Here is a 12732-nt window from a genome sequence, read left to right as displayed (position 1 = left end):
TATAAATTTAAATAGATAAAAGCAGGAGGCATAAGAAACATATGAATGTAGAAAAGGGTTAGATGTTACAGTTCATGTTAATAATTCTTGTGTCCATGGTCCTGGGGTCTGCAGTGGAGAGGATGAACAGAATAACCTGTACTCTTTTTTTGATTGATTAGGATTAACTTTTTTTTTTAATTTAAGTTTCTTTCCTGAATTTAAACAATTGGTTTAATTTTTCAGACAGGGGAAAACAAAGGATGGAGTGGTCCAAAGGCTGGGTTTCCTGAACCAACAAGTAACAGTAAGTTTCTACCTTTATATTAGCTGCACTTGGTGTTCGTCAGTGGGTCCGTGACTTGTCCCTCACTGGGAGTTTACTGGGTCTTTTTGGGCCTGAGATGCTATGCTAATTGTTTTATAGGCGGCAGGAAGTGTGGTGCTTGCTTTCCTGCAACCGACAGAAGACAGAGAGACTCATACCTTTAACATGGTTAAGTCACTGCAGACAGAAAACCGTTTTATCCATAAAGTGATGATGTTGTGTTTCTTAAAGTTGTTTTTATTGTGACATTATCACAGTAGAAAAGAATCAAGAAAGAGAAAGTTATCTACCGGTCCAATATAACCCAGCATTAACTGTATTCACAGTTCTACTTTTTTAGGTACACACACAGACACTTTTCCCTGGTGGTCAGACGGTAAAGCGTCTGCCTACAATGCGGGACACCCAGATTCAATCCCTGGGTTGGGAAGATCTCCTGGAGAAGGAAATGGCAACCCACTCCAGTATTCTTACCTGGGAAATATCATGGATGGAGGAACCTGGGAGACTACAGTCCATGGGATCGCAAAGAGTCGGACACGACTGAGCGACTTCACTTTCACAGACACTTTTACATAATTAGAATATAGACAAAAATTTGTAGTGTGTTTTCATTTAACATTGTAGTACACATTTTTCAGATTGTGCCGAGTCATTAGAATTTTTGGTATTTTTATTAAAGTTACTAATTGAAATATCAGAAGTGTAAGGATAAAATTGCTCACAATTTTATTCCAAATAGTAGTATATCATCATTTAAAAATCCACTTCAGTTCTACTGAAGTGGGAGAAGGGAGTTAATGGGAAGATGACCGGGTCTTCCTGAGTCTTTGGGGCCTTGATTATTTTCGGCTCAAAGTAATCTACATGTCACAGAGAAACATTTTAGGATGGCAGGCAAATTTTGCTCACCTAAGATGATTCCCAGTGTTTGGAGCATCCTTCTTGTTGCTAGATAGTATGCTGCCTGATTCATGAATCATCGAAAAAACCAATTAGCTCTTCAAAAAAAATTTAAAAAGAATAAAAATAAAAATCCACTTCAGGTATTTCTGTTTTCAAAGGTACGTGATCAAGCTGTTATACATTGGCAGTGTAGACATTTTTACTTCCTCCCCACCGCTCCCCAACAGCATCTGTTTTCACTGAAGTGACCATTTTACTTTAAATCAGTAAGATGAAACAGCCAACCAGTGAAGACCCTGGCAAAGTGAAGTCCCCGGCAAAGTGAAATCCCCAGTAAAGTCGGATCTTTCTCATTTCTAACCCCAGTTCTCTTCCTGATAACCTTCAGAAGCTGAATTAGCTTAAATACATAAATTCTTGTCATGAAGAGTATTCTTTCATATTAGTAACTGCTCATCTTTTGATGTATAATGAAATTTGTGACAATTCTTACCAGAGCCTGCTTATGAGAAATGAATTCTCAGATTATCAAAACTAGCCTCTTGAAAAAACTGTTTCAGTGAAGCAGTGGTATTCATGAATTATTTTCTGGGAATAATTTAAATAATTTGATATGACTCTGGGCCTTTTGTCTATGTATGTAAGGATGATGAATGTGATAGGCTCAGCACGTTGCCCAAATAAAAAATGGAATCAGTTCAGGATTCGCAGAGAGTTTTTAATTCCTTTGTTGTTTGAATATATAGAATTGTATTTACTTGGGTTTCCCTGGTGGCTTAGATAGTAAAGAATCTGTCTGCAGTGTGGGAGACCTGGGTTTGATCCCTGGATTGGGAAGATCCCCAGGAGGAGGGCTTGGCAACCCACTCCAGTATTCTTGCCTGAAGAATCCCATGGACAAAGGAGCCTGGTGGGCTACAGTACATGGGGTTGCAAAGAGTTGGACATGACTGGGTGACTAAGAACAGCACATAGTTATTTGGTCAAGGAGTGTGAGAAATATTCAGTTGGTTTCAGTTTTATGTAAAGTACTTAGCACAGTAGCTCTTTCTTAGTAAGCACATAATGAATGTTAATTTTCTTCCATACCTTCTCCCACCCCCCTTTTCTTTTTAATAAAAATTCTATAATTTTGTGTAGGCTTGCCAAAAATGTCTTTCTTAAACTTCTTATCTCTCAGATTTTTCTGCATGTACACATGACCAAAGAATATGTATGGTTTGTATTTGAATGATTACTTTTGGCATTAGGTTTTTTTCAGAGAACATAAACATTACATATTTAAATGTGGAAGTCAGATAGTTGTTAATTTGGTAGTTTTAACATGAAAGCACATTATAGATGACCTGAAGCCTCCATCACTAAACAGTGGTATTTTGACCCTCATCTTTACGTCTGTTGATTTTTTTTTTTTTTTTTTTACTTTCTGAGGGATTTGGAGCTCCTTTGCAAGTAGGGGAAGAAATATCACAAAAAGGCCAGTGAGTTTCACAGATGAGAAATGTGTAAGAATGTGTAAAAGATTTGCTTTAAACATAATGTTGGAAATGATAAGCTGTTTGAAGCATCCTTAAAATTTAACCAAATGTTAGCACTTTAGGACTTGCTCTGGTCTCCAGTAGTTCAAAATCTGAAAGAAGAATGCTCCCTGGCCCCTTCCCAATATTGTGGAGGTGAGAAAGCTGATACAGAGGTTCTCTGAGTGGGCCCTGCCCAGGTTACCATGGACAGAGAGGGCAGTCCAGCTCTGACAGTTAACTGTCTCTCTTCTCCTGAGCGGGTTCTATGTAGTGGAACCCCTGAGTCCTCTGGAGCCAGCTCCTAGCTACTTTAAATACAAGAAAAAGTAGATCAGTATGATGACTCCATTACCTAAAAAGTAATTTAAATTCACATAGTATGATAGCTTTTAGGTTAAAGTCTCTTCTACTTAATCAATTTCTTAAGTTTGAAATTCTGCCCCAGGTGTTTCCTGTCCCGTGGGCAATATGTGTCGTAGTGTTTTGCAGGCAGAACTTCGAGCAGGGGTTGCTCAGGATGGCACGTGAGGGGAGGACAGGAGTTGGAGACTGCCTGAGCTGCCCGCCTCGCCGCCACATTGTCTGACCTTGAGCAACTCAGTTTACGTCGTCGTCTTCCACGTGCTCTGTTAAGAGTTACACGTATCAGTTTATAATGTCAAGTGTCTTTAATTTTCTAAACTTGATTACTCATCCTTGAATAACATCTAAAAAGGTAACATTACTTCGTAAACAACAAAATGTCATAAAGTGACTCTCTCCATTGTTTTCTTGGCTAAACTTTACTTCACAAATTGTAGTTAAAAACGACAAAATTTTAGCCACTCATTATTTGGATAAATACTATGAAATTAACTTGGAGCCATAGTATACAAAAGAGAATGCAGAATTGTGAAGGGGAAAGAAGACAATTTTAGCCTGGCGCAGTTAGCACCTAACTGTAGGTAGACAAAAAAGTTAATGTACATGTGCATTTAATATTTGAAGTGGGAGATATTTTTTTTAAAAGATTACAGTCATAAGAAACTGCTAACAGTTACAGCTAAGAAATAGTTTAAATGGTTTTGCAAGTGATTGTGATTGCATAGCCAGGTTCCTGGCTTGATTGGCTGCAGATTTAAAATATGGACCTAATTTTTACATCCTTCCCAGACTTTCTTCATTGTCGTGAGTTGCAGAACATAGACCATTCTAAGTGTATTTTCACCCTGTGAATCACTGTCATAGTCATGTCAAAGTATAAGAACATATAACTGTAATGTGAGGTTTGTGTTAAATTTAGCATGGGGGCAATTTTATGTTTGGCATGCACATAAAAAGCTAGATTTTTACAGATGAATGACTAGCAAGTTTTTTAAAAGATCATGCGTTTTAAATACTTACTGATGGCTCATGGAAAATTTTATAAAATACTTAGATACAGTTCAGTTGATAAAATCTTTTTTTATTCACATTCCATGTTTCTTATTAATACAGGATTTTACTTAAAAGCAGGTTCATTGTTTCTTAAAGGTAAACTCCAGCTTAATTCAGAATTGGACTCAGCTCAAAGGTATTCACTGGTATGTGCCGAATCCACCCACTAAAACATTATTTGGAGGCATTTTTCACATAAATATTTTTCCGTTAACCTTTTAAAAAGTTTTATTTAGCCCCTGTGAAATATGCTGACTCTTCTAGGTTCATTAGAGATGACCCAAGACACATACTTTTGAGATGGGAAAGAATTCTTATTAACCTTTGCAGTATTGAAGTTGACTTATCAAAAATTTTGTCACTTTTATGTTACACTTGTGTGTTAAGACATTTCAGTCGTGTCCATTTCTGTGCCTGCCAGGCTCCTCTGTCCATTGGATTCTCCAGGCAAGAATATACAGTTCCCTTTGGGGGCTTCCATAATAGAAGCTTCTTTGTAATGAGACAGTTAAATTATTTGGAGCCAATGCAATTTAAATATAAAGCCAAGTATTCAACTTAATTATTTATTTGAACATAAATACTGTGTTGGAACTCTAAGAGTATAGCTTACTTGTGGCAATCTATTTCTTTTTTCTTCTTCCATTTTTATTGTTATAATTGACATATAACACTATATAACTTTAAGGTGTACCGCATAATGATTTGACTTGCCTCATGAAATGATTATCACAATAAGTAATGTTGGGGACTACTTTCTAGTTGTGGTGTGTAGGCTTCTCATTGCAGTGGCTTCTCTTGTTGTGGAGCATGGGCTCTAGAGCACAGGCTTGGTAGTGGTGGCTCATGGGCTTTGTTGCCCCATGGCATGTGGGATCTTCCTGGACCACAAATAGAACCCATGTCTTCTGTATTTGCAGGCAGATTCTTAACCACCAAGAAAGTCTCAATTCATTGGTATTTTAATTAGGGGTATGAGAGTGTGTTAAACTTATCTGTTTTAGGCATACCAGTTGAGTTAATAATCAAATGCCCATTTATTTAAGGAAGAATAACCTGAAACTAGAAGGAAAATCTTTAATCAGATTAACACAGTGTATTTTTCTGAAATATTCTCAAGAAAGATGGAATGAATTTAAATTTTCGTGATTTAAAAACTTGCTTGACTTACATTTTTACATGCAAAAAGATTTCAGATCCATGTTTTTTGAAAAAAGGAAACCACATTAATAATTTAAGGCTGCATCCATTGATTGCAGGATGACAGTGTTCATAAGCATAAGAGCAGAGAATGAAATCATAAGAAGGATATGGATTTAGATATATGAAAACCAAAAATTAATTCAAGGAACAGCATAAGAAAATAAAAAGTCAAATGATAGAAGGCATAACTTGCAGCCTATATAGCCACAGGTTAAAGATACACAAAGGACACTTACAGATTAATAAATGGGTGGTTCAGTAGTAAAGAATCTACCTGCAATGCAGGGGATACTGGTTCTATCCCTGGGTCAGGAAGATCCTTTGGAGGAGAAAGTGGCAACCCACTCCAGTATTCTTGCCTGGGAAAGCCCGTGGACAGAGGAGCCTAGCGGGCTACAGTCCACAGAGTCACAAAAGAGTTGGACACAACCTAGCGATTGAACAGCAATAGAAAAATGTCCAAAGAACTTAGGGAGTCATTTAAAAAGAACAGAAATTAAATAATGAAATTGTTCAGCAATCAGGAAAGTCCAGATTAGAAATAAATGTTATGTAATTTCTGATCCATATAGTTGACAAGAATTAAAAAATGATTATTCCAACCATTGAAGCAACAAGCACTCACCAGCTGTTAGAGGACTGTGAATTAGCAGTGCCTTTCTGAAGAAGTAAGAATACAAAGCTTAGGCCCACTTTTTCTTATAACTTAACTAAAAGATATGGAAAAATATAAGAGAATTTTTTTTCTGTAATAAACATACCCTGGTTTATAATCAGAAAAAAAAATTCAAGTATATTTATAACACTCAGATGTACAAACTTTGGCCTGATTTGCACAATCTGTTTGAATTTAAACAAATGATATATATATTAAATAGCTAGGGAGGTAGTTATCTGAATACCTAAGGCTCTCCACTTGAGGAGCCTTTTATGACTTTTTTTTAAGAAGAGAGAATGAGTAGTTTTCTAAAGTTTGAATGTAATTTCAGTTTCTGAAATTTGTTTTGGAAGTCTGAAATATGTGCTCTGTATTCTCAGAGCCCTGTGGGGATCAAAGGTGTTTGGAACTAGGATTTTTACAACTGAAAAAGAACAGAGCAGTGACACCCAGATGAAAGTCTCCCAGACTGAAAGTTGAGGTATTAAGAACTACAGTGTTGATTTTCTCTGTTATCAAAGAAACTCTACAATAAACATAGGAGAAAATAAGAGTAGTAAGTTCTCATTCATCAGCTTGTCTAGAAAGATGGAGGTTTATAAACTCCCAGATAATATATTGTAATTTTCCAAGAGATGTTAAACTGTGTGTTATTTTTAAAGAAAAAATATAGGTAATGCTTGATATATAGTAAATTTAACACATATAAGTATGACGCATGATAATAAACACTTAAGATTCCCACCACTCCATTTGAGACCCACAATGTTACCAATGTCGTTACCTTCTTTCACGTCTCTTGGCTGGCTTGCCTTTTCCTACCTGAGGTCACTGCTTGCTCTGGATTTTACACAGTCCTCCCAACTTGTTAAGTATGTGTCTTTAACAGTATTTGTTTAGTTTTGCTTTTTTAAACTTTAGAAAAAAATGACATTATGCTCTATATTTTCTGGAACTTTGTTTTCCCACTTCAAATTGTAATTTAAGACCGTTTTTGTTAACATATAGTTATTTCATCCACTGTACCACTGTGTGCATATTCTGTAATTAATTTATCCTCCGATTAAGCCACTGAGGTTATTTGCAAGATTTTGTTATTATAAACAGCATTACTGTAAACATTTTTGACCATATCTCCTAGTAAACATGTGTAAGAGTTTCTGGGAACACACCTTGGAGTGGAATCTGTGTATAACTGGTTATGTGTAAATTCAGATTTACAGGAAATACTGGTTGTTTTGTAGTAGAAGAACTGGCGAGCCCTTCAAAATATCTAGTAGAAATAGAAACATTTTAAAGTCACTTTTATACCTTTGATTTCATTTTGATGATGTTTTAGTTGGAATAGTTCAAATTTAGTTCAAATTCTACTCTATCATTGTTAGTCTCTCAGTTGCGTGCGATTCTTTGTGACCCCATGGACTGTATCCCGCCACACTCCTCTCTCCATGGAATTCTCCAGGCAAGAATACTAGAGTGGGTAGCCATTCCCTTTTCCAGGAGATCTTCCCGACCCAGGGATCGAACCTGGGTCTCCTGCACTGCAGGTGGATTCTTTATCATCTGAGCTACCAGGGAAGCTGTACTATATAAGAATAAGATAATAAGACTATATCATTAACCTTATTTATTTTACTCTTCTATTGTTACTTAGTCTTTTGAATGGATAAAAATTTTAAATGCAAAAAAGGTGAGAAATCTCCCCTTTGTCCTCTTTGGCACAATTTCCACCCTGTCTCTCAAACAAGTAACTTTTGATTAGTTTCTTATATATACTCCAGAATCTTTTTATACATATAGAAGCAAATTCAAATGTGGATAAAATAATACATACTATTATTTAATATGTTTTCTAGACACACTCTTCTACAATTTTCTTTTCATTCAACAATATGTCCCAAAGATCCTTCCAAGTTGATTATGTGTAGGACTTTAGTCTTATTATTACTGAACTAGTTTTGAACTGATGGGCATTGGGATTGTTTACTTCTCAGGTAGCTCAGTGGTAAAGAATCTGCCTGCCAAGGAAGTGACTTGGGTTCGATCCCTGGGTTGGGAAGATCACCTGGAGAAGGGACCAGTTACCCACTCCAGTATTCTGGCCTGGAGAATTCCATGGACTGAATAGTCCATTGACCAGTGAAACTGCTCAGTCGTGTCTGACTCTGTGCGATCCCATGGACTGTAGCCTACTAGGCTCCTCCATTCATGGAATTTTCCAGGCAAGAGTACTGGAGTGGGTTGTCATTTTCTTCTCCACAGGATCTTCCCAACCCAGGGATCGAACCCAGGTCTGCCACATTGCAGGCAGACGCTTTCAGTTCATTTCCATCACTCAGTTGTGTCCGACTCTGCGACCCCATGAACCACAGCACGCCAGGCCTCCCTGTCCATCACCAACTCCCGGAGTCCACCCAAAACCATGTCCATTGAGTTGGTTATGCCATCCAACCGTCTCATCCTCTGTTGCCCCCTTCTCTTCCTGCCCTCAATCTTTCCCAGCATCAGGGTCTTTTCAAATGAGTCAGCTCTTTGCATCTGGTGGAAAACTATTGGAGTTTCAGCTTCAACATCAGTCCTTCCAGTGAACAGCCAGGACTGATCTCCTTTAGGATGGACTGGTTGGATCTCCTTGCAGTCCAAGGGACTCTCAAGAGTCTTCTGCAAAACCACAGTTCAAAAGCATCAATTCTTCGGTGCTCAGCTTTCTTTATAGTCCAACTCTCACATCCATACATGACCACTGGAAAAACCATAGCCTTGACTAGATGGACCTTTGTTGACAAAGTGATGTCTCTGCTTTTTAATATGCTGTCTAGGTTGGTCATGACATTCCTTCCAAGGAGTAAGCGTCTTTTAATTTCATGGCTGCAATCACCATCTGCAGTGATTTACCGTCTAAGCTACCAGGAAAGCCCACTGTATAGTCCATTGGGTCGCAAAGAGTTGGACATGGCTGAGCGACTTTCATGTCACCATATTTTTATATTATAGATAATGCTATTGCATAAAACCTCATACCCCATCCATTTACATGTTTGCTAGTGTTGGATAAATTCTCACAAGTGGAAATAGTAAGTCAAAGAATACGTGCACTTATAATTTTGATAAATGTCTCCAGATTATGCTCAATAGAGATTTCCCTGTTTACATTCCTACCAGCAGTGTATGGGATTTCCTGTTTCCCCACAGCTTCAGTAAGCGCGTGCTCTCAAACTTCTGGATACTTGCCAATCTGATAGCTGAGCTATGTTATTCAGTGTAGTTTTATTTTGCATTTGTCCTATTGAGAGTAGGATTGAGTATATCTTTTGTACATTTATGAGCCATTTCTACACTTCTTTTTTTGTTTCTAAACTAGTTTATGTCAGTGATAAAGTTATATCTGTTGCTCATTTTAAAATTAGTTTGTTTGTCTTTTTTTCCCCCTTACTTGAAAAGAGCATGTGTGTGTGCCTTTATGATATGACTTGCCAATTTTTTTCTTGGTCTCTTTATTTATGGTGGAATTTTCTTTTAAAATTTGGTTTTCTTTTTAATGTATTTGAATGGCCTTTGTTTTATAATCTTTTATAGCATTTGTAATCTTAGCATAGTTAATAATGCCTGCTCCATTCTGAGATTATAAAAAATTCTTTTAATTGCCTTTTGGAACTTCTATAGTTTTTTTTTTTTTTTTTCTTTTTTTGTCCTTAAATCTTTGATACTTCTGGGACTTATGCTAAAAGTATGGATTCAGCTTTCATCCCCATTGCATTGACTTGACTGTTGTATACTATGATTCTTGTATGTATATGGTTTTATTCTGCAGTTTCTGTTGTCTTCTGTTCATTTGACCATGGTGTATGTGCATGTTCTCAGTCGTGTCCGACTCCTTGCAACCCCATTAACTATATAGTCAACCAGGCTTCTCTGCCTGTGGGATATTCCAGGCAAGAATACTGGAGTGGGTTGCCATTTCTTTCTCCAGGGGATCTTCCCAACCCAGGGATCAAACTCATATCTCCTGCAATGGCAGGCAGATTCTTTACCACTGAGCCTCCTAGAAAGCCCTCATTTAACTATGCACCAGTTTTAATCATTATTTGGTTTTAATATGAGTAAACTTAAACTTTGTTTAAAACAAATGTGAGTGAAGGTATATTTGGTCTATGTTCTTTCTGCACATGCTACACGGAGTATAAATAATTGAAAAGGTAAAAATCCCCTTGATATGAGAAATGAGAGGAGTGTGGGTAGTCACAGTATCAATTAAAAGCACTAAAAGAGGCAGCAGGGGACTGTACAGTGGAGGGCAGTTAGGGTCCAGAAAGGCAATGGTGATGGTCTCCCTAAAACCTCTGTGTGTGATGGGTGTAGCATTCATTCATTCATTCAGAAGGTATTTATAGACTACATTGTACTATTTTGGGGCTTCTCTGGTGGCTCAGTGGTAAAGAATCTACCTGCAGTGCAGGAGATGCAGGAGACCTGGGTTTGATCCCTGGTCAAGAAGTTCGCCTGAATAGGAAATATCAACCCACTCCAGTATTTTTGCCCGGAAAATCCCATGGACAGAGGAGCCTGGAGGACTACAGTCCATAGAGTCGCAAAGAGTTTGACACGACTGAAACGACTGAGCATACATGCACGTACTAGTTTTGGTATTATTGCTGATTTCAATGAAGTTTTTAAAAGTTGAAACTGCTTTTTGAGAAGCTAGTCAGTCTGTAAGATAAACAGGGTTAACTATTCCTCTTCTCCCCATAAGAAAAGGAAAGAAAAGTTAAAAAAATAGAAAGTGTAATTTGAAAAAAAAATTGATTGCTTTATTTTAAAATAAAATCATATAGCACAGTACCTGACATTGTCAGTGTTTAATATTTGCATAAATGGGAAAAAAGCAGTGTTTCACTTTTCTCCCCACTGTATTAATGGTCTTAGATATCATCTAGACTTGTAGTTCTCAACATGGTGTTGCTGGACTCTTATATATATAATAGGTGTCATTATTGGTGTTTCAACAACCTAATGGAAATAATGCTTTCATTCTTAGTAGATTGCTTTGCTTTGGGTTAGATCAATGTATGTCTGAGTTCATATCTCAAGCTGTTCTGAATCTCACATTGGCAGTCTTTGGTGGAAGAAACAGAAAGATGATTTATTGTTACTAAAGAAATTCAGTCTGTCTGAAAGATAGATCCTTGAATCGTGGTATTCATAGAACAAAAAGATGACAAAAGTCCTAAGGCTGAAAAGATTGGAGAACATCCAGCTCTTATATTTTATAAACAGGAAAGAGGTTACAGGTGATTTTATAACTTGCCTGAGGATACTCAGTTAGTTAGAAGTAGTGAAAACTTGACCTCGTGTCTTCTGACTGTAAGCTCTGCATTTGCCACTTGATAACATATTTATTTCTTAGATATATCACTTGCTGATAATTAAGGGAAAATTGAATAATATTTTCTTAAAGAAATTCCACTAAAATTAAATATGCATTTTCTTGAAAGGATGTTTTATAGGATGTTTCATAATGTGGAAAATGTCCAAACTATTGTTTCAGATACCAGTTTGATATTTGGGTGGATCATGTAAAAACACTAAATGGCTGAGAAAGTATGTGCAGTGTTTGTTTTACCAATGAAGCCACCATCTGCATTATATGACTTTTCTTAAGACCTAAAAAACTTTAGTAATAGTCCATTTTTAAAAACACTCAACAGGCTTTTGGGGTGATGTTATTCAAGCGTATTGTTTTATTCCAAGCTTTCTGGTTTGTGTTAAGATGATTCATAGACTTTTAGATCTGAAAGAGATTTTCAAGTTCCCCTAGTATAATTCATTTTATAGATGAAGGAAACAAGGTAAAGAGGCAATCTGTAACTTGACCTCTGATAGCTGGGCTTCATTCAAGTATGTTTACCACTGAACTGTATCATCTTTTCTTTGTTACATTCTGTGCTAGTATTTTTGTTGTTGTTGTTACTTAAAAAAAAGCATTTTAGTTTTTTTTAGAGCAGTTTTAGATTTACAGAATAATTGAGAAAGAGAAATAGAAATGTCTCATAAACCTTCCATCATCATATGTGCATGAATTTTCTCATTAAAAACATAGCTCAGCAGATGGTACCTTTTTTTAAACAAGTGATGAACCTGCATTGGCATATCATGGTCACTCAAAGTTCATAGTGAGCCTTAGGGTTCACTCTTGGTACTAAATATTTTATAGGTCTGGACAAATGTATAGTAATGTATACCTGTCATTACAGTATCATACATAATATTTTCACTGTCCTCAAAATCTTCTACGTTTTGTCTTTGTATCTCTCCTAACCTCCCATCACCCCTGGCAACCACTGTTCTGTCTCCGTAGTTTCATCTTTTCCAGAATATCATGTAGTTGGGATCACAGACCTGTAATCTTTTTATATTGACTTGTTTCACATAGTGATAAGCATTTAGGGGTCCTCTGTGTCTTTTCATGACTGATAACTCATTTCTTTTTAGCTCTGAAAAGTGTATCACAGTTTATTCACCTACTGAGAGACATCTTGGTTGCTTCTAAGTTTTGGCAATTATGAATGAAGCTGTTATAAACATCTGTGTGCAGATTTTTATGTGGACATAAGTTTTTAACTTTTTTGATTAAATACCAGGAAACATATGTTAGTAAGAGTATGTTTAGTTTTTTAAGCAACCATCAAATGAATTTCCAGAGTGGCTGTACCATTTTGCCTTCC

General features: G+C 36.7%; 1 protein-coding gene across 15 annotated transcripts in view; it reads left to right on the top strand.

Moving 5' to 3' along the window:
* STAU2 (staufen double-stranded RNA binding protein 2) overlaps positions 1–12732 on the top strand; it is a 296212-nt gene that overhangs the window by 133876 nt on the left and 149604 nt on the right. For all 15 annotated transcript variants that reach the window (XM_061123495.1, XM_061123488.1, XM_061123494.1 and 12 more), the window contains one exon: positions 226–286. In XM_061123495.1, the coding sequence (XP_060979478.1) occupies positions 226–286 (61 nt within the window). The remainder of the gene's footprint in view (positions 1–225; positions 287–12732) is intronic.

Source organism: Dama dama, chromosome 21, assembly GCF_033118175.1.
Source record: "Dama dama isolate Ldn47 chromosome 21, ASM3311817v1, whole genome shotgun sequence".
NCBI lineage: Eukaryota > Metazoa > Chordata > Mammalia > Artiodactyla > Cervidae > Dama > Dama dama.
The sequence above is the reverse complement of the archived record's forward strand: the minus strand, read 5'-3'. Positions and strand labels throughout refer to the sequence as shown.